Source organism: Leptonychotes weddellii, chromosome 2 (genome assembly GCF_054177405.1).
Source record: "Leptonychotes weddellii isolate Sample4059 chromosome 2, ASM5417740v2, whole genome shotgun sequence".
Classification (NCBI taxonomy): Eukaryota; Metazoa; Chordata; class Mammalia; order Carnivora; family Phocidae; genus Leptonychotes; species Leptonychotes weddellii.
In genome coordinates this window covers 62,566,354-62,587,252 of record NC_138370.1, presented here as the reverse complement: position 1 = coordinate 62,587,252, position 20,899 = coordinate 62,566,354, and the positions used below count along the sequence as shown (strand labels likewise).

At 41.5% G+C, this 20,899-nt stretch overlaps 1 protein-coding gene across 2 annotated transcripts in view; it reads left to right on the top strand.

The window, feature by feature from the left end:
* Positions 1–20,625, top strand: part of TMEM131L (transmembrane 131 like) — a 148,552-nt gene extending 127,927 nt beyond the window's left edge. Inside the window, exons 24-28 of one of the 2 annotated variants that reach the window (XR_014142806.1) lie at positions 926–1,075; positions 1,426–2,036; positions 8,309–8,457; positions 12,032–12,212; positions 17,208–17,329. Coding sequence is in view for 1 of the 2 variants with exons in the window: in XM_081811756.1 (XP_081667882.1) it covers positions 926–1,075; positions 1,426–2,036; positions 8,309–8,457; positions 17,208–17,329; positions 20,422–20,596 (1,207 nt within the window). In the remaining variant the exon portion in view is untranslated. Of the gene's footprint in view, positions 1–925; positions 1,076–1,425; positions 2,037–8,308; positions 8,458–12,031; positions 12,213–17,207; positions 17,330–20,421 lie in introns of those variants that run through there. The other variant, XM_081811756.1, reaches the window with a different exon arrangement.
* Positions 20,626–20,899: the final 274 nt, after the last annotated feature.

Here is a 20,899-nt window from a genome sequence, read left to right as displayed (position 1 = left end):
CCCTCTCATGCTCTCTCTCTCTCATTCTCTCTCTCAAATAAATAAATAAAATCTTTAAAAAAAAATAAAAAAATAAAAAAAATAAAATGTTAATTATTTTGGGCGCCTGGGTGGCTCAGTCGGTTAAGCGACTGCCTTCGGCTCAGGTCGTGATCCTGGAGTCCCGGGATCGAGTCCTGCGTGGGGCTCCCTGCTTGACGGGGAGTCTGCTTCTCCCTCTGACCCTCCCCCCTCTCATGCTCTCTCTCTCTCATTCTCTCTCTCAAATAAATAAATAAAATCTTTAAAAAAAAAATAAAAAAATAAAAAAAATAAAATGTTAATTATTTTGGGCGCCTGGGTGGCTCAGTCGGTTAAGCGACTGCCTTCGGCTCAGGTCATGATCCTGGAGTCCCGGGATCGAGTCCCGCATCGGGCTCCCTGCTCGGCGGGGAGTCTGCTTCTCCCTCTGACCCTCCTCCCTCTCATTCTCTGTATCAAATAAATAAATAAAACCTTAAAAAAAAAATAGTAAACTTATTGTAGGAGATTCATGGGACCTAGAAGTATAAGAGATCATTGTGCTCCCTATACTTCCATTGGCAGTCACAGTGGAAAATACGGATGTTACTCCTTTTGGCTCGGCGCAGTGGCAGTTTGAGATTGGAAGACTAGAGTGACCCTTTTGGAGTGATTTTGTCATGAAAGTGCCTTTAAAAATGGAATTGGAATGTCAAACTTACAAATGTGCACATTTTTAGAAACTTGGAGCTTTTTAAATCTTTAAGTCACATCAGAAATGATGATGTGATACATTTTATGGAATTTCAATGCTGTATCTTTAGACATTTTGCATCAACCAACCACTGCTCTTCTGTAAGAGAGCTGGTCTTTTTAATGCCGGTCAGAACCATGCAGTAATGAGCCTCATTGCTTTCTTCCTCAGTTTGTCCCTGTTGGGTGTGATTTTAATAGCCTTCCAACAAGCACAGTACATTCTTATGGAATTCATGAAAACAAGACAGAGGCAAAATGCTAGCTCATCTTCACAGCAAAACAATAATCCGATGGATGTAATTAGCTCCCATTCTCACAAGTAAGAATTCTTGTAGAGTGTGTGTGTATGTGTGTTGGAGAGGGGGGAGGAGCTCTCACCTTTGATATCACTCAGTTCTGATTTTAAGGTAATACAAATATTACTCTACTTCCAGATTTGTCTTCATAAAATTTTCTTGAAGTCATTGTATGGCAGCTGTAACAGTTTTTACAATAAGATAGACTTCCTATAAGGACTTAGTTTGTTAAACTCACGGGCCTTTGGAAGAAGGAGAGAGAGAGATACACACAGTATCAAGATTGCTACTTCTCTCTCATGGGTTTAGAAACAGAGGGGTAGGGTTTGATTCCATTTGGCTTTCTGTTAAATGTTTTTCTTCTTCAATTCAGAAGCAATTGTAAGAACTTCCTCGATACCTATGGCCCCTCCGATAAAGGCAGAGGGAAAAGCTGCCTTCCAGTAAACACTCCACCAAGCAGGATACAGAACACCCCAAAGAGGAGCCCAGCTACCTACGGTCATTCTCAGAAGAAGCATAAGTGCTCAGTGTATTACAGCAAACACAAAACCAGCCCATCTGTCACCAGCACTGAGGAGAAACAGACTCTGGCCCTGGGCAGCTCCCTGTCTGCTCCTAAAGAGGACGTGTGCACTGATGTTATGGGCGAGAACTGGATCGGCCTCAAATACGCAAACGGCATCAACGTCGACCTGCAAAAGAATTTAACCCTTTCCAAAAACTTACTGAATAAAGAAGAAAACACACTGAAAAACACAATTGTTGTCAATAATACTTCTTCAGAATGTCATATGAAGGAGGGAATACAGACATGTATGTTTCCTAAGGAAACGGACATTAAAATTTCAGAAAACATAGCTGAGCTCAAGGACCGAGAGCTCTGTCCCCTGAAGACCTCTAAGAAACTACCTGAAAATCACTTGCCAAGAAATTCACCTCAGTACCAGTCAGACTTGCCAGAGATTTCCAGGAAAAATAATGGTAATCTTTTCATCCTCCTGGATGATTCTTTTCTCTGGTTTGTCTTCAGTCTGTTTTTAACAGAATTTGTTCTCACCTGTGACTTTAGTTTTAATCACGGATGCTGCATTTTTAGTTCATGCACAAAGGTTTAGCCAACGTATGAATGTTGAAATATGGTTTGTAAAATGAGAAGTTTAGTAGGACGAGGAACCACGTTTTTAGAATGTCGTGAGTAAAGAAGTTTACTTTTTAGTACATATGTTTAGAGGGATGTGAATGTCCTATTTTATTGTTGGGAGGATATGGACACCGTTTTTAATTATTTTCTATCGTGGATTTTCACTCTTTGTGAAAATTAATCAGCCCATAAAATATTTCTGACCAAACAAAACTTACCAGCTTTCTATATTTAACAGCTGCTACCATCTCACGTTCCCTGGCCCTGGTGCTTCTCTAATTGTGTCCCTTGGTTAAAAGAAGACAGATGTTCTCTCACAACAAATACAGTTAGTGAAGGCATAAGCAGGACAAGACTCAGAAAACCACCTCCATGTAAAATCGCCATTAAGCTGTAACTGACCCCTTTGGCCTTTGGCATAAGAAACAGTGCTTATTTTTTTTTTTTGACCATTCTGAGCATTTTAATATGCACATTTCACCTGTTAAAAGTCAGATTTTGGGGGCACCTGGGTAGCTCAGTCATTTAAGCGTCCGACTCTTGATTTCGGCTCAAGTCATGATCTCAGGGTTGTGGGATCAAGCCCTATGTTGGGCTCCGCTCTCAGTGGGAGTCTGCTTGGGATTCTCTCTCTCCCTGTCCCTTTGCCCCCCCGCCCGATAAATAAATGTTTTTTAAAAAGTCAGATTTTTGACACTTTTTAATCTGGAAAAGTCCATTACCTCTGATCTTATTTGAAACACCTAAGTATAAATAACTTCATATTTTATACTCCCCGTTATTGAAGAGAAAGTACAGAAGTGTTATGGATGGGTCAATTCTGATGAGCTTTAGGCATTTAGTTAAAAACCCAAACTGAATTTTAAGTGTTGCATCAAAGGACCTGTCTCATTGAAAAGAAAGCTGGAGTGCCCTGAGTGGAACGTGGTTTAGGCAGCTGCACATGTATTCCTGGTGCATCTTGTTCCAGCCAGGTTGCACCGTTTCCCTGGCCTCAGCGTGTGTGTTTGGGGCGGACTCCTGTCTTCAGGTCAACACTGTCCCCCGTGTTCTCTCCACGTGGCGTGTGAGGACGCACTCTGGGTGATGTGTTCAACCAGATCTCCAGATGAAATCCTAGCATACATTGTCGGAGCCTGTTTCATGGTGGAGTGGGCGGGGTGCCTCTTGTTCCATTTCTGTAGGGCCCAGGCAACAAAACCTTCGGGAAAGGGTGAAATTAGAGGTGAGTCCCACTGAGCTTTTCCTTGTTTTCTGTCATTGGGGCCCAAGCACAGTATTTGACCGAGGCTGCCTCAACACAGACTTAAAATCGTAGTTGTTTGGGGTGCTTCTGTGGTCCATTGCGTCCCTCAGCTGTCTGCATACACATGGTTCCGAATGCAGTGGCTGGGGCATTGTGGAGAGATGGATGGGAAGGACCTCCTGCTGCATCGTAGTACACTGAAGTGGTCGAAATGAAGAGGCGCAGACCGAATTGCGGTGCCACAGTCGGTCAGAGGGCTTGAACTTGTGCTTCAAGACCTTCCTGCCCAACACTTGATGTTTAATGCCCATAGTTGAGCCTAGATGACCGTGGAATAACTTCTGCAAGTGTGAGTAAACTTAATATGGGAGTCCAGAAACACAGGATTTGCTTATATCCTCGTAGATGGCGGTTCTGCCTGGAATCCTCCCCTCTGGTGCAGATTACTAGCCTATTTGTGTTTTAAAGGGAAACACGCATCTTGCAATAAGAAGTCTTTCAAAACTGCTCTTTGGCGGGATCAGTAGCATGTTAGGTGGTATCAGAGTGATTGTTGATCAGATCAAATAAGAATCAATGAAAGAACTTTGGCTTCCTACCATGTTCAGACCAGCACATTCAAAGGTGCTAATTCACAGTGCTGTATTTCTCTCCAGAATGAATATGTCAGCAGGAGAGTCCTCACGGGGAAAGCCGTTCATTGACGTGTATTTTGTTCTGTGTTTCGTTCACAGCACTATTCTGAAAATATCAAAGAGGTTAAAAAACTAAACATACTGCCTGCCATCATTTTATAATTTGAACATTTTAAAGAATTGGCAATGTTAAAAATAAGAAAGGACTGAGTAATCTAGAGGAAGAGAATTGTAGTTTGAAGGCAGGATGTGGAGTTTTTTTTTTTAAGTAATATCAAGGGTCTGGGGTTCTTTTTTCACATTTTAAAGGAAAGCATTGTAATAAACTGGCAGATGGTGAACAGGCATATATAATCATCAGGGAATCCATAACGTGTGAAGAATGCTCAAGGATGAGAAAACCATTTATACATGAGAACTTTCCAAGTTTTTGCTTCCAACTTTGAGCTTTGGTTCTTTTTTTATTTTGAAAAGTGTTTTACTTTGTGAAAAACATGTTTCCGTCTTAAAATCATTCTAGAATCTGAAGAAAATAGCTTCAGTCTTAGTAGCTGAACTTCACCCATCCGATGGCAGGGAATCCTAAGTTCCTGCGCTTTGTTTCCTGTGTCCCCCACCAGAATGGGGACTCTTCCCTTTGCTCAGGGGGAAACCACATCCTAGCTGTTTCTCCTAAACAACACAAATGTTCCATAGAAATAAGTCTAGTGATAAGATTGTCTTTGGAAAAAGGGGAAGGGGACAGGCGGTCTGTCTCCTAAGAGTGCCTGAAGTGATTTTATTAACCTGACAGATGTCCTTGAGGCACCTGAGGAATTGTGCCTTCTCCTATTCTGAAGCTTTTTTTATTTCTCCTGAGGGTAACATACTGTGTGAGGGAAAAAAACGTTCCAAGGTGTTTATTAATGGCCCTGGCACTACATGCTCATTTTTGTTGTTGAGAAACACAGAATATTTTCTGAATAACAGAAATGTGTCTCATCCCTTTCCTGTTCTTTCTCCGGCCTTTTTCTGAGAGGCCTGTAGTAAATCATAAATTAAAATTCCCCGTAGAAATGAAGTCTGTTGACAGATGCTTCAGAGCTCTGTTTTCACACACTTGTTTTTTGGCATCCACCTGTCAAACAACAGCTCAGTTCTTCAAACATTTGTTAAAACGTGTTCCAGACTCTGTTGAGCATCTGACAAGAGTAGAGCTTTATCTGTCATGTAAATGATCATTTAAATATGTCTCTTTTCAAATATTTATTATTTTCTAATTGTACGATCAAAATTCTAGATCTTTATTATTTCAATCACATAATTAAAGAGTAATGAGCTCTGGAATTAAGGCTAAAGATAAACAGCTGGCCTCAGCACTACAGAAGAGGAAAAGTTAGCAGATTATTTTATTGCTTTCTGCTTATAATAATGTGAAGGAAAAAAACTTTTAAATTTAATAATACCCTAAGCCTTGGAATTAATAATACATGAAAGATTTCACTGAATTTGATAGGTAACTCCAAATTTCTGAAATCCCAGTATTGGAGAAATTCAAAAAAATAGCCTCATTGACTTATAGATACTCATAACTTGAAGATTAGCAGTTGGCTCAAAATAGAACACGGTTGGATTTGATACCATTAAAGCTTAAGCAGGATTCTGGTGAGTTCATTTGTTCCTTGTTTTATTCATGTTTTTATCTTCGTGGCTCAAACACGGACTCTGTGAGATGGGTGTGAGAAAGTTGTGTAACACCATAAGTAATCACGCTTAATAAGATGACATGGATTGGCTCCATGTATTAAATGAAGAATGTACTCACGAAATTTCTAAATTCTTGGATATTGTCGTGCTGGAATTTGTCAAAGACTTAATGAAGAACTGGTTATTAGAATTCCTTCTACTGGGCGCCTGGGTGGCTCAGTTGGTTAAGCGACTGCCTTCGGCTCAGGTCATGATCCTGGAGTCCCGGGATCGAGCTCCGCATCGGGCTCCCTGCTCAGCGGGGGGTCTGCTTCTCCCTCTGACCCTCCCCACTCTCATGCTCTCTCTATCTCATTCTCTCTCAAATAAATAAATAAAATCTTTAAAAAAAAAAAAAAAAAAGAATTCCTTCTACTACCTCTCCTGATTCCCGGCCCCATGGAAGGTGTTACTAAGAGTCGGTGCTTTACCACTTTTCTGGGGTAGTTCAGTATTGGATATTAAGTTTGGATTCTTCCTGAGAATGTTTGATGACTACATAGTTTTAGTGCTGTTCTTGGCCTGAAAAAAACTCAAGGAAATCCATTTTCTCATGAATTAAGACTCTAGGAAAGTTAGTGGCACATTTTTGAGGAGAATATATGTGTTCTTTTTCACATGTATGGTTTCCCAAATCCAGAGTGATGTCCTTAGTTATGATTTATTTTTCTGTTTCGGACCCTGTCGCCTTGGCTTTTGGCTCTCTTACCACTTCATCATGGTGGATATTTTCCTCTGTCGGTGTCTTAACACCCGATTTGTGTCATAGAGGAATTAATGCTTCCCAGCATTTTTATAGTTATGTAATACTTACACAATTTCCCATTAACAAAATAAAAGTATGCTTACTTGTCAGTGTTATTTGCAAAATGTAAGTATCTTGCTTTGAGTGAGGTCAGCTTCAGAGTTTCAGAATCAGAGGATTTGACTGCTCCTTTCATTTTGTGGGCAGAGACCTTCCCTGCCCCAGGTCCCCAAGCAGGGCCAGATTGGAGCCTCTGCTGAAGTCCCGTCAGGCGTGCATCTCACCAGAGCCTACAGCCTGCTTTGCTGTGAAATCTTTGCACTGTAGTCATCTAAACTTTCTCAGGTTGCAAAGGTGTGGTAAGGGTATTCTCGTTAAAGTAAAGAGGAGAAGGTGTTGAAATACTTTGTTTCCTGTTAGAACACTGAGGCCGGTTATTGTGGGGTTGAAGTTGATCTGACTTTATTTTGAAGTAAGGGATAGAAGAAGAAATACACTGATGAATGAAATCACTTGAAAGAAAAGTGGGAGAATCGTGTTTTCAGATGAAGTTTCTTCCAGCACCCACTTTTGCCATATGATTCACCTGCTGCTCATTGTTAGCGTGTAGGCACTGGTCACTGGGGGCAGGTGGGCACGGACTGTGGGAAGCGGACCTGCCCCGAAACAGGTCATGTGTTTTTGGTGGTGACCCTTTCCATGTATATGTCTTCTGGTTTCATCTTTATAACGAGCAGAGGAGGCAGAGAAGGTGGTATTTGCATTTTATAAATAAGAAAACTAAAGAAGCTCAGGTAGCTTGAGATTTTACTTTGAAAACTAATTTATAGCTGAGTCATGACTAGAAGGCAAGTCCTTAACCCCCCTCCCCCCCCCAACTTTTAAAAAAACTGTGGTAAAATAGACATAACCTAAAATTTACCATTTTAGTCATAAAGCTCAGTGGCATTAAGTACATTCACACTATGGTACAGCTGTCACCATCATCCCCTTACAGAACCTTTTCACCATCCCAAAAAGAAACTCTGTAGCCGTTAAACAGTAAGTATCTATGTTCCCTCCCCCCAGCCGACCCCCCACCATTCTGTCTTCATCTCTATGAATTAGATGACTCTAGCTGCCTCAAATAAGTAGAATCATTCGATGTTTGTCTTTTGGGGACCGGCTTACTTCACTTAGCGTAACGTCTTCTGGGTTCATCCATGTTGTGGCATGTCTCAGAATCTCATTGCTTTGTTTCCCGTCTCAGTCATTTTTTTTTTAAACTTTGAATATGCTTTATTATGCCATAAAGTCCCAGGAAATATAAGAAACATAATTTCTGAATGGAACTAACAATTTCATTTTTGAGTGTCCCGTTGAATAGTGTTAAGTGTATTCATGGCATTGTGCACTGATTCGTTCCTCTTTAAGGTGGAGTGGTATTCCATTGTGTATGTACCATATTTTGTTTTTTCTGTCCATTCGTCCATGGACACTTGGGTTGTTTCTACCTTTTGGCTGTTATGAATGATGCTGCTATGAATAACGGGGTACCCCCTCACCTTTTTTCCTTGACCTCTTTTAAATACCATTTGTAGAACTCTTCATGTAAGCACATTTTTACTGGTAAAACACTTCCTAGAGCATCGTGAATGTCAGGAACAATCCTCAAGTCTAAATCTCATTAAATTAGATGGCTTGGTGTAGGAAAGAGATTTAATTATGGGAACATGAATGGAAATAATTAGCTAGAGATTCAATCATTTTTATTTATTCAAGGGAATAACCAGCAAGTGCCTGTCAAGAATGAAGTAGACAACTGTGAAACTTTGAAGAAGGTTGACGCAAAGTCTTCCTCAGAAAAGAAGATTCACAAAGCATCTAAAGAAGACATTTGTTTTGAGAAGCAGGATGTACCTTCAGTCGGGGTGTGTATTCCTTTTTCTCTTGCCTTTTAGAACAAAACCCATATTTAGGGCTGAGAGTGCAATTATCTGTCTAGTAACTCTACATGTATATTTCATACCTTTTGAAGGGGGCCAGTTATCATGCATTTGAATCTGCATTATAAATTGTGTTTGGAAAGTTTTCTTTATCTTCTAATTATATAGGAGATACTAAAATCATTTATAGTAACATCAGATAGCTTTTATTCTCAAGGGAAGCTGTTCTTAAGCAAATAGGTTAACTCCTGGCAAAGATGATGGAGTAGAAGCAGATCACCTGTCTCTTTTCTTTGGTTGTTACCCAACACCCATTTTTGGACCTGCTCTTGCTGCACTGGAAGCATTAAGCCAAAATCCACAGGAGAGGGATGCCTGTCTAGCTCAGGTGAGGGGGCCCTAGTACAACAGAACCCCAGAAGAGAGAGCACTGTTGCACACCATCCTGGCAAGCCCTGCACCTTCCTGCCAGTGTAGGCTAGTGAAAAGCATCTGGAGAATAGAACTGAGCCCTGTATCTCGTAGGTGAAAGCAGACAGGTCCAACGTAAAGGTGGGAAAGGCATTCAGGAGAATTTACCTACTTTACATCAGAACAGAGGTATTTGTGTATTAGTATAAGCCCAGTATGAAAAAAAACAGCATTCTAACTATGCTGGTACATACCATCTGTTACACACACACACACACACACACACACACACAGTAAAAGTGAATGAGAGGAGTAGAACACAGAAGACAGGTAAAGATCCTAATCTGTTTTTTCCTATCCCATGTACATAGCAAATCAAGAACAAAGTTTCGCCATCTACACCTGAGTTCATCTGTATAAGAAACACACAACTTGGCACATACATATATATATTTGTGTATTGTCAACTGAATATGTAATGAATGTGTAACAGCAACATTGTGTTTCGCAACTGAATTTTTTTTATCCAGTAAAATACATTACATTAAAAAAAAAAAAAAAAAGATCCTAATCTAGAAGAAAACCTATCCAGAGACTGGAAGGAAACTCTGAGAATACTTCACACTATAGATAATGAACTCAATAAAATAGTTTTTTTTAAAAGGCAAATTAAGATACTAGGATGAGGTTAAAAGAGATATTATATAGCTAAGTAAATAAATGAAGAAAGACCCAAATGACATTTCACAGACAGTTGCCAAAAATAGAATTGCTGACCCTGAGAAAGGCTTTGAGATAATCAGGGTGAGTGTGAGGGAAAAAATTGAAGAGCTGGAAACATTTAGATATGGGACAAAGAAAGACAAAGCTGTCCAACATAAGAATAATGAATGTTTAAGTAAATGGCCCAACAAATGGATCTGAAAGGTATTCAGAGATGTAATAGAAGAATATTTTCCTGACACGAGGGAAGAATTGAATTTATAGATGAAAGGGCACACTGTGTATACCAGGAAAAATTGATACGTAATAATGGACATAGGCGCAGCTTGGCTAAATTATTGATACTAATGCATAAAGAATGGTGCAAAGGCGGGAAGATGGAAAAACACCAACTCAGGGTTGCCTCAGACTTTGTAGAAACATCTAATGCCATGGAACAGTGGAGCCATATCTTTGAGAGAATAAAAATGTGAACAAGAACATTCCAGACAAATTGACACTCAAGTACAAAGGCAGCAAGGCAGGGATCCTTAAACGCAAGTGAACTCACCATGAGTCTTTCTTAAAAAATGAAGTTAATGAAATTTAGCCAACCAAGATAGAAGTAAAAATAAAGACCCAGGGCGCAAGTAAAAATAAAGAAGCTGTGTTAATGGTCTGTTGTTGAGATTTCTATCCATTTTATATCCAGAACTAAGACTAAACAGTTGGCAATTATAATTCCAGAACCGATTGCATATATTACAACTTTAATAAAGCAAAAAAGTAACATAAGCTGCAAAAACAGGAGGTGGTATTGCATGGTAGGTGACAATGAGTTTTAATTTTATTTTTCTTGGTGGAGAGTCAATACTATGTAAAACTGAACATATCGTTTAACAGGGTGAAAACTTAGGAAAATGTCTTTCATGGTCTTTTGCTTAACTTTAGAGAGATCCTTAAGGAACTAATGTATCATGTGGAGAAGAAACAATTAACTTGAAAGTTGGCAGTTCCTTGGGTTCTACTTCAGTTTATGTTAAATTCAAATAAAACCGAACCTTAAATTTTTATTTAAAAATAATACATCATCGTGTTCACTTCAGCAGCACATATACTAAAAAAAATAATACATTGTCCAGTGTTATAAATTATTCCCATTGTCTGTCTTGCCATCCTAACGTGTCTGTAAGTTCACAGAGAGTTGGTAAAAACAAGATTTGCCAAATAATCGATGGCAGACTGTGGTTATTCTGAGTGGTGGGATTTGGGATGATCTTTTTCCTTCTTCATATTTCTGCATTTTTGCTTAAACTTTATAACAAACAAGAATTTTTCATTTAAATAACATGAAAATGATGCAAAATAAATATATCCTAGACATCCCCAACTGGAAATTTGCAGGCTTTTAAGAAGGACACGTTATGTCTAAGTAGTCAAGTGCCCCAATCCGTACAGAGTGGAAGGGATTTCAGAGAGTAGAAAGTCAGTTTAGCCTGCAGCGGGCACGGAAAGCTCCTAGAGGAGATAGAAACACGGACAGGCAGAGAAGGGAAGGTGGGCAGCGGCCCCACTGAACCCCATGGCATAATCAGGAGCAGTAGGAAATCCTCTTTGGGAAGAGGCTCAGTCAGGAATGTGAAGCAAGAGTGGGAGTCGTTCCAGATGGCGAAGGCCTTGGCTCACCCAATTCCAAGTTTGTACTTCTCCACTCGATCTCAGCTGGAAGCACAGATGGTGAACTAGGTGAGCCCAGCAGTTGGAAGTGATGATGCTTGCAGAGAAGCAGACCATGGTCGCTTGCCCGCTAAGGAACTTCAGAGTCAAATTCCTAAAAGCACATATGTCCAAACAGAATGTCTTCTCGGAGGATTTAGCTTGAGGGTGGCCAATTGGGGAGACCCTGATGCAAAGGATAGGGAGCTAGGGAAGGTTTCTGGGCTGGGGGGTGGAGGGAGGGAGGGTGGTGGGTAACCAGTGGAAAACAGCCTGGAGGCTGTGATTTTCTTGAAGGTCATAACTGAATCTTTTTCAATTCAGGTTTATAAAGACGGGCAGAATGCCTGTTATAGAGATCCTAAAGTGCCGTTTAGTAAATGCTTGAATGAATGTGTGAATAATGCATTTTTGGAGGATCAGTGTGAGTGTTTTGGAGGCTGGGTTGGAGCAGGCCGAAAAGGACACCAGCTCTCTTCTAACAAGGAGGCTATTACTCTACTGGGAGGTGTGACGTAAGGCTGTGTTTGGGGAAGGACAGGAAGAGTAGGTAAGAGTTTAGAAGAAAAACTAACAGGATTTCCCCTTCCCTAATTGCATAAAGGAGAGGAACTATTTTTTCTTATATAACCATTTGCAAAAATAACTCCTAAGTTTTAAGTCTGGCTAACGAGAAGATGGGGGAATTCTGACTTACGCAATGAGTTCATTTTTATGTTTCTCAAAGCAGTGTTGCATATTAAGAGCATGGACTTTGCAGCCAGACCTCTTGGGTTTGAATCCTGGTCGTCATTTATTTGCTCTATAACATTGGGCGAGTTACTTAACATCGCAGTTTCCTTATCTGACAAATGAGGGTACTGAGAGCGTGCCTACATCCTAGGGTTGTGAGGAGCGGCTGAGTTAACATGGTAAGTGCTTGGAGTAGCTCACGTACCAAGAGCTGACAAGGGGTCAGTACAAAGGGAATGACTGTGTGTGATCGTGACCGACAGTGGGAGATACGGAACCAGAGCTTACATGGCAAACTCGGGCCTGGAGCTTGAGATTTGGGAGCTGTGCCTGTGGAGGTTAGAACTGAAAGGTGACCCCGAGTTCTCTGAGGTGTGTGGGCATAGGAAGAAGAGCGGGGCCCCAGTGTGAACCCGGGTGGTGGTGAATCTGCAGATGGCCCGAGGGTGCGGGAATACCAGATGTACAGAAAGCGAGGCCATGAGACTACGATGGGCTGTGCTTTCAGGAGCAGAAAGAAGTCATTGAATTTGAGGTAGGAGGGAATGGGTGAAGTTAAGAATTGGAACTTAGCAGCCTCTTGCTAGGGGCTTTGGAGACTTCCATGTTGCCCTGCCATGAGATGCAAACCAACAGTGAGAAGTGATGACTCAGTGGCTGCAAAGCCTGTGTGCTGGGCAGAGCAGGTGGAACTCATGCCAAGTCCGTCCATCCATCTGAGGGCCATCAGGAGGAGGTGGACCCAGGAGCCCTGCTGTGTGGTGCTGCCACGAGTGGGCACCATTCCTGGGCTTCAGACTCCATCCGAGGCCCCCATGCCAGACTCAGCCCTCTACCCCTGTGCCCTTTCTTATGGCAGGTTTCTTAATTTCTTCCTGTTGTTTTCTTCTCTGCATATCTCCACCATTCCACCTTTGGGGGCACGGGCCTTGTCTTTTCTCTCTCTATCCCGGGAGCACAGACTTGACTTGTGCACAGTCCCAGGGGTCGCATAAGCCCCTCCTTTCTTTTCTGGTCCGGGAGCCCATGGAAGAGAGACCTGTGCAGCTAAAGATGGCCACCAGCTCTGCAGGAAGGCTGCAGCGAGCCAGAGGATCTGGGGGACCATAGTCCCCAACTTTTTTTTTTTTTGCTGTCTCCGTGACTCACTCCCCGTTTTGCAAAAAGCTCTTCTTTAAAATCCTGAGTGTGCTTTCCATTTCATTGTTCATTTGGAGAAATCATTCTCAATAAACACATTCCCAAGGGCAGTACTCAATGTTTGTTTTTCTTGTACATTCTTAGGACCTAACTTTGCAGCTTAGAAAATTGTATAAATCTGTCCATAGTACATGGGGAACATTCCTCTAGATTTATTGGCAGAGAAGGTTGAAGCCCAGATTTGAGAGCTACAAACTAAATTTTAACCCTAGCCCTGCTGTTTATTTTTTTAAAGCAGATTTTTCTTTCCCTTAGGAAAGGAATTCATGATTATTATAAAAGCATGAAGGGGGGGAGAAAAGTCTATACAAAATGAACCACTTTGTGCATTTTTCTGCATTCTGTTTCTTTATGCAACTTTTAAAAAAACTCAGGACCATCATTATGTATATGTAGCTTTGTTAATAATGTTATAATTCCACATTTTCTCATGTTCAGAACAAGGGGAACTTTGTTTCCAGTGGTTATATAACATTCCATCATTTAACTATGCCCTAATCCTAAACCATTCGCTTGCAGTCAGACATTAAAGTTATTTACAGCTTTATTTTCATAAATAGCACTACGATGAACTACATTGTTCTTAAGTCTTCCCTGTATACCTGATATATCCTTGTTAGAGATTTCTAGAAGCAGAATTAAAGAGTGTCTTCCTGTGTATCCCAGATTGCTTTCTGGAAAGGTGGTCCTGATTCTCATTCGCACTGATGAGATGATGCTGTGGGACAACGCTGACTTCCTCTGCTCCCACCAGCACCATGCTGTGTTTCTTGCAAAGTCTTGGTCAGCATGCTGGGGAAATGACTGTGTTTTGGTTTTCTTTTCAGTTTGCATCTCTTACCAGGGAGAAGTGAGCACTTTCCTTCATTTCCTTTTTTGTAAAATTCTGAAAAACAAGTAAAAAATCATCCATCCGAAATCCTACCCCTGAAATCCCTCCCTCCCTCTCTTCCTTCTTTCTTCCTTTTCTTTCTTTCTTTTTTCATAAATTTGGAAGTGAATGTCTCACCCAGTTCTGCTTGCACTGCTCAGAGGCAGACTCTTTTAAGGGCACTGCCTCCCCAGGGCTCCCCCTCCCCAGGCCTCCCCCTCCCCAGCCCCTCTCATCATGTCTGCAGGCGCAAACATGCAGTATAAACACACTCGTGTTTTTTAAAACCAGCATGGAAAGAGGAGATACAAGCTGGTCTATAATTTCCCTTTCCTAAAAACATACTTTATTATTAAATATTTTGGATAAAGTCTTCATGGTTTTTTAGCCTTTTGTATTTCTTTTGTGAATTTGCATTTCATGTGCTTTGCCCACTTTTCTATTGCCCGTGTTTTTCTTATTTTCCGTCAGAACATATGGCATGGTATTGACTCTGCCTTCAAACTGCGTCTGGTTTTTTTTCTTAGTCTGCCCTACTCTCTTATTTTTTATTTGCTGTTACTTCTATACAGCAGCTTAAAGATTGTTTGTGGAGTCAGTCTGATTTCTCTCCTTTGATTTCTTTGTTTGCTTTTATTAAAGTTTTAGGAAATCTTTTTATTTGCCCACCCTGTAATCAGCAAAATTGTCCCTTCTATCAGGGACTTCCGAGAACTTCACTAGTTCAAATAATTCAATCATGTGAGAATAAGACGTCTTCTATAAAGTACTTGCTGTGTGTCAGGTTATTTGCTCCTCACAACAGCCTGCTGGAAGACGCAGGAAATTGAGGCAGAGAGAAGCTGAGTAACTTGCTCAAGATCGCACAGCCAGTAAAAAGCCTGGATTGAGCTTCAGTTCAGGCTGTTTGGCCTCAGAGCTATGTTCTTACTTGCAACTCTACCTGGACTCTTCTCTTGGTTGGGCCCGCCTCCCTCTCTGTGTGACACCCTCCCCACCAAAAAGGAAAGAGCCAACTTCTCCCTTTATTCTCCCTCTCATTTCTTGACAGGTCTGTTGATTTGGGTCTCTGGTGTCCTCACCCTGCCTCCCTCCCCCCCACCATCTGCTACGTCCAGGGCTGGCCTGTTCTCCCCAAGACTGGGGCCCTTCCTCCTCAGTGCTGTTCTTCCCAACCCCCTCTCCCTGCCACACACGCGTGTGCACACACACACAAAGGCCATTCATTAGTTTTGCACTCCTCCATATGTCCTCTATCTCTTCCCTCTTTTGTCCACACCCTCCTTCTGTCCCCCGCTTTGTTTGCTCGTGGACGCTGCTTCTCGGTCATTCCATGCACCCGAGTCTAGCGTGCCGAGTACTCTTCTGGTAATCACTCTGGCTAATTCAGAGGCAGTAGCCATGCCTCTGACCGCCCGGTCCCACGTCTCTGTAGTCCCTCTTGTTTGCACAGGATGACAGCTCTCACCAGACTGAGTGGAGAGAGGCAGCCAAGTGTCAGAGTGACTACTGACCAGTTCACTCTTTCTCTGACCCCACTTAGAGACAGGTCCTTTCTTTGTATGTGACTCTGGAGGAACAGAAAGGCTCAAGGACTTGCTGTGTTGAACAGCCTTTCTTGGCCCAAGGAAAGGGGAATCCCTTTCTCTCCCAAAGCTAGAAATATACAGGGACCAGTACACGAATAAATATGGTATATAGCTAACCTTTAACTTTGGAGAATGTCTGATCATATGCTATTAATGTGTTTGTTTAGCATCACACCTGAGCAGTTAGCATTAAGATCCTCTAAGATAGGGCTTTGTGTGTTTAACTTGTCACGTTTTTAAAATAGCTTCAGAATCAGAAAAAAGTTAATACCTACTTACTGGGGGAGAAACTAAAGGAGTATTAAGAAAAAAACAAAAATCCCATTCTCCCACCACATGTACAGTTACAATTTCATTTTATTTCTAGTATTTATTGTAATAAGCCTGCTGCTTTAATAGATACATGAGGCTTTCGGTACCCCAGATATGTAACACATAGGCATTTGAATGCAACCTTTTCTTTTTCTTCTTCCAAGTCATGTGTGTCAGGCAAGTGTATGTTAGAACATCATGCATTCCTACTCTGATTTCAGGACCAACCTTCTCGAAAAAGAAGGTAAAATGAGCCAGTCTTTATTCTTTATGAAATGTGAATCCTAAGGGTCAGTAGGAAGAGGACTCTGGGAGCTAGGGGATTTGCCTCTGGGAGGTCCCTGAAGGATGCATTTTTCAAGCCCTGGGGTCTCAATTTGTGAGCTCTGTACCACCTCCCACCTGCTGACGGTGCCTCTGCTTTAAAGGGGCAGAGTGGTGGAAGGAAAAGAGGGAGAGAGTGCAAGAGGATTCCGGGCAGGAGCTACTTCAGAATGCTAATGGGCAGGGGATCCTCCTGCCCTCTGTCCAGTTAACAGACTGCTGAACATAAAAGGAAAAGGCCCAAATTAACAATTACATATATACACACACACATACACACTTATCTATATGTATATATACACACATATACTATATATAATTTATAGATACATAGTATTTCATGCTAAATTAAGTTTTTCAAAACCACATTTAAAAAACATCAAGCATATTCTTATTTACAAAAGCTTAAACTATTTGGCACACTCAGTGGAGATTGGCTGTCTCCTAAAGTTTTTCTGTAAACAAATAAAAACAAATACACAAATTATTCCTACGTTGAGTTTTTACATGATTTTTCTTCAGTAGTAATTCATGTGAATTGCACATACCAAATTAACAGGTGAACGCTGGAGAATTTATTGCTGCTGAAGTTAACAGCAAGCTGACCCTAAATTGCCAACAGATGTTTTCCCTTTATAGCCCCTTTGGAATTCTGAAGGCAACAATGTTTCTTCTTTTTGCAGAGATTGAGGGAGGTAGAGAAAGAAGGGGAATGAAAACAGACTGGAGATTGAGAAATGTATGTCTCCATTTTCACCAGTATTGGAACATTCTGAATTTGTATGGAGTTGGTCTTCAAAAGTTAAAAAAAAAAAAAGGTTTTAAATGTATATTTAGTCAGTTTAAACCTTCATTTAAGGTTTCTTTTTTCTCTGTAGCAAGAAGATCCTTATAGGAAGAAGAAGCTTCAGGAGAAAAAAGAAGGAAATTTACAAAATTTAAGTTGGAATAAAAGTCGAACGTGTCGTAAAAAGAAACGGGGTGCTGCTCAGGTCTTGAGGTGTGTTAATTTTTACAATCCTTTTAAAATTTTCATCTATTTTTTACTCTGTAATTTTACACTTAGCTGTTATCATTTAGTCTTATTTTTGCGATGTCAGATACTGAGAATAGAGTATTAATGTAAAAGTACGTTATTAAAATTAATATGTATTCTTGTTATGTTTTCATTTATATTATTAAAATACCTTAAAGTGAATAGATTTTTCATGTTTTTACCTTAAAAAATGCTCAAAGCTATGGGAGGTTTTAAAGAAAATGCATAAGGTCCCCTCTGTGCCCGGCCTTTCATTCTGCCTGTGAAGTGCAGGAGCGTTTGTGGGGCAGGTGACGGAGGAAACAGATGGGTGCCGGCAGGCCTCCCCTCCCCAGCGTTACCCTCGCCCAAGGGGTCCCGTAGTGAAAGAGAAGAGTCACCAGAAGCTAGGTTCTTACGTTTCTGGGAGTGAGGGGCCGAGGCATGTGTTTTGCTGAAAGCCCCAGAGTTGGTAAGGGGCAGAGCCAGAATTGGTATTCTCCTTTGGAAACCTTGCCTCCTTAGGTCATTCAATCTCCCTAAGCTTTCATTTTCTTATTAGTAAAATGAAAGCACTGGATAGTGTTTATGTGGGAATCCCATTTTTTTTTTCAACAGGTCAGTACGTACATTCTTTTTTTTTTTTAAGATTTTATTTATTTGAGAGAGAGAGAGAGCACGAATGGGGGTGGGGGTTTGGCAGAGGGAGAAGCAGACTCCCCATTGAGCAGGGAGCCCTGTGCCAGGCTTGATCCCAGGACCCTGGAATCATGACCTGAGCCGAAGGCAGTTGCTTAACCGACTGAGCCACCCAGGCGCCCCTGTAGTGCATACATTCTGACTCCAAATCCATCTGGTGGTATAGTCTCTGAATTTTGATTTCTTGGGTTAGACTTCTAAACACCCAACATGTGCCCAAGTCGAGAGCCTCCAGTAGAGATGCTTTCTCCTGCCTTTTCCTCCCTAAGTCCATGGATGGAGCTTTTCCGGTGTCTCTTGCACTGACAGTGCTTCCTTCAAGGACCCTACTTTTATTTAGGGAACAGTTCGAGGTCCCCGACTCCTGTATGTGACTGTCCTTGAGCGCGGAATTAAAACCCAGCCCCTCCTGAGTAATCCCTCCATCCTCACCTCTCTGGCTTTTTCTTCTTTTGAGTTCTGGCATCTGGGGATTTCTTTCTTGTAGGCTCAGCTAGGTATTTGTATGTGTTTCTGTCAAATTGTTCTTTTGTGGCTCCAAATCTTCCTGTGGAAGAAGCCCCACCTTGCTGCAGTCGCGCTTGTTGTGTGAAGGGGACTTGGGCAGCACAGCTCACGTGGAGGCGAGGACCATGGGGTGGGAGACATATTTGGTGCTGCTCACGGCGTCTGTCCCTAGGTCCCTGAGGTGGCTGCGATCTGGAGCTCAGAGCTGGTGATTCAGCAGTGTTGTGTTGTATACTCTGCTGGAGAACGGTCAGGCAGCTCCAAGGTCCCTAGCTCACACTGGGCAACAGCAAAATGCAAAGATGTTGTTAGTTTGTTGTTAATACCAAATACTAACTGTTGATTGGTAATTGTCCTTTTAATTTAGGCTAAATTATTTAAAAACTGCAATGTGGTATCTTATAGAAAGTTACACCTTATATTCTTTTTACATGTATTTTCATAAAACAAATTGATTTAGATCACTGTAAAATACTACATTTTGGGGGTGCCGGGGTAGCTCAGTTGGTTAAGTGTCTGCCTTTGGCTCAGGTCATGATCCCGGAGTCCTGGGATCGAGTCCCACGTTGGATTCCCTGCTCAGCAGGGAGCCTGCTTCTTACTCTCCCTCTGCCCCTCCCCCTGCTTGTGTGCATGCTCGCTCTCTCTCTCCGTCAAATAAATGAATAAAGTCTTTTTAAAAAATAAAGTATTATGTTTTTCTGGTAAGAACATACAGGAAAATACAAAAATCAAGTGGAATTTCACCAATTAAGTGTCATGGTATATTTCTATAAGCAGATTTCTGACATGCTAAAGAAACAAGTTGTTAACATAGAACTGTTAAGTATCTTGTAGCTAATCGTAATGTTCTGGGAACATGATGCTTAAGAAGTACGTGGTTGTCAGATTGTCTGTTTCCTTGGCTCTTGCTTGTATCTATTATACTCTTTACCTTGAGTGGTCAGAAACTGGTGAAATCGGGCGCCTGGGTGGCTCAGTCGGTTAAGCGACTGCCTTCGGCTCAGGTCATGATCCTGGAGTCCCGGGATCGAGTCCCGCATCGGGCTCCCTGCTCAGCGGGGGGTCTGCTTCTCCCTCTGACCCTTCTCCCTCTCATGCTCTCTGTCTCTCAAATAAATAAATAAAATCTTTAAAAAAAAAAAAAAAAGAAACTGGTGAAATCATGTGCTATGGCTCACGTTTTGTCTTCGTAACTGCCATCCTACAAACCTGCCACGAGCTACTGAAATTGGACCTTGTGAGTAGCCATCTGCAAACTCCTGTGGCATCCTCTACCATTTCTAAATGTTTAGCCATTTGCAAAACCATTACAGTTCTTTCCCCCAAGGAGTTCACGGTCTAGTAGAGAGATGTTTTTTATGGGGCCATGAATTCCTTAGGGAAAGAACTTAATGCTTTGTAAATGCTACACCTTTCCTAACAATACATGGCACGTGGTAGTCATTCAACAAATGTTTGCTAAATGAATGGATGAGATAAGATTTAAGTTAACCCCCAGACACCAGGGAGTAGGTTCATCTACTGAGAATCATACGTTATGCTAAAGCCAAGGAAGACGGGCCAAGAGTCCTGGGTTCTGGTCATGGACTTGCCACTTATGAGATGATAGAAGGACTCATTTAACCTTGTGGAGTTTTATTCCTCTCACTGTGAACTAGGAAGTCGATTAAATGAGCTCCAAATTGATTGTAGTTCTAAAACAGCAAAATCTTTGTCTTTTTGATATCCTCTTACTCAGTCAAAACCCTAAGAACAGAGGTCTTGAGTTGTCCCAGGTTCATATTTTCACCTCTGATAAGTCTCCTAGAAAGCAAGGATGGATGGATGGATGATAACATTCAAATGTGATCTTTTTGTGGTTCTTCTAGGCCTTCTGAACAGAGTGAATTAAAACTTGTGTGCAGTGAATTTGAAAGGTCTGAGCTGAGCAGTGACATCGATGTCAGAAACTGGTGTATACAGGAAAATCCTGGGGAAATTTGTAAGACCGATGCTGGCATTGGAAGCAGCCTATCTGCTGCACAGGGAGAGGCAGGTATGTAACTATACTGAGCTGTGAATGGTGCTTCTGTCGGAAGTTTTGATTCCTCTAGGAAGTATCTGGTGTAAAGAAGTGGGTCTTGACATGAACAGACACTTCTCCAAAGAAGACATACAAGTGGCCAGCAGACACATGAAAAAACGTTCAACGTCACTGGCCATCAGGAAATTCAAATCAAAACCACATTGAGATACCACCTTACACCAGTTAGAATGGCAAAAATTGATAAGGCAAGAAACAACAAAGGTTGGAGAGGTTGTGGAGAAAGGGGAACCCTCTTACGCTGTTGGTGGGAATGCAAGTTG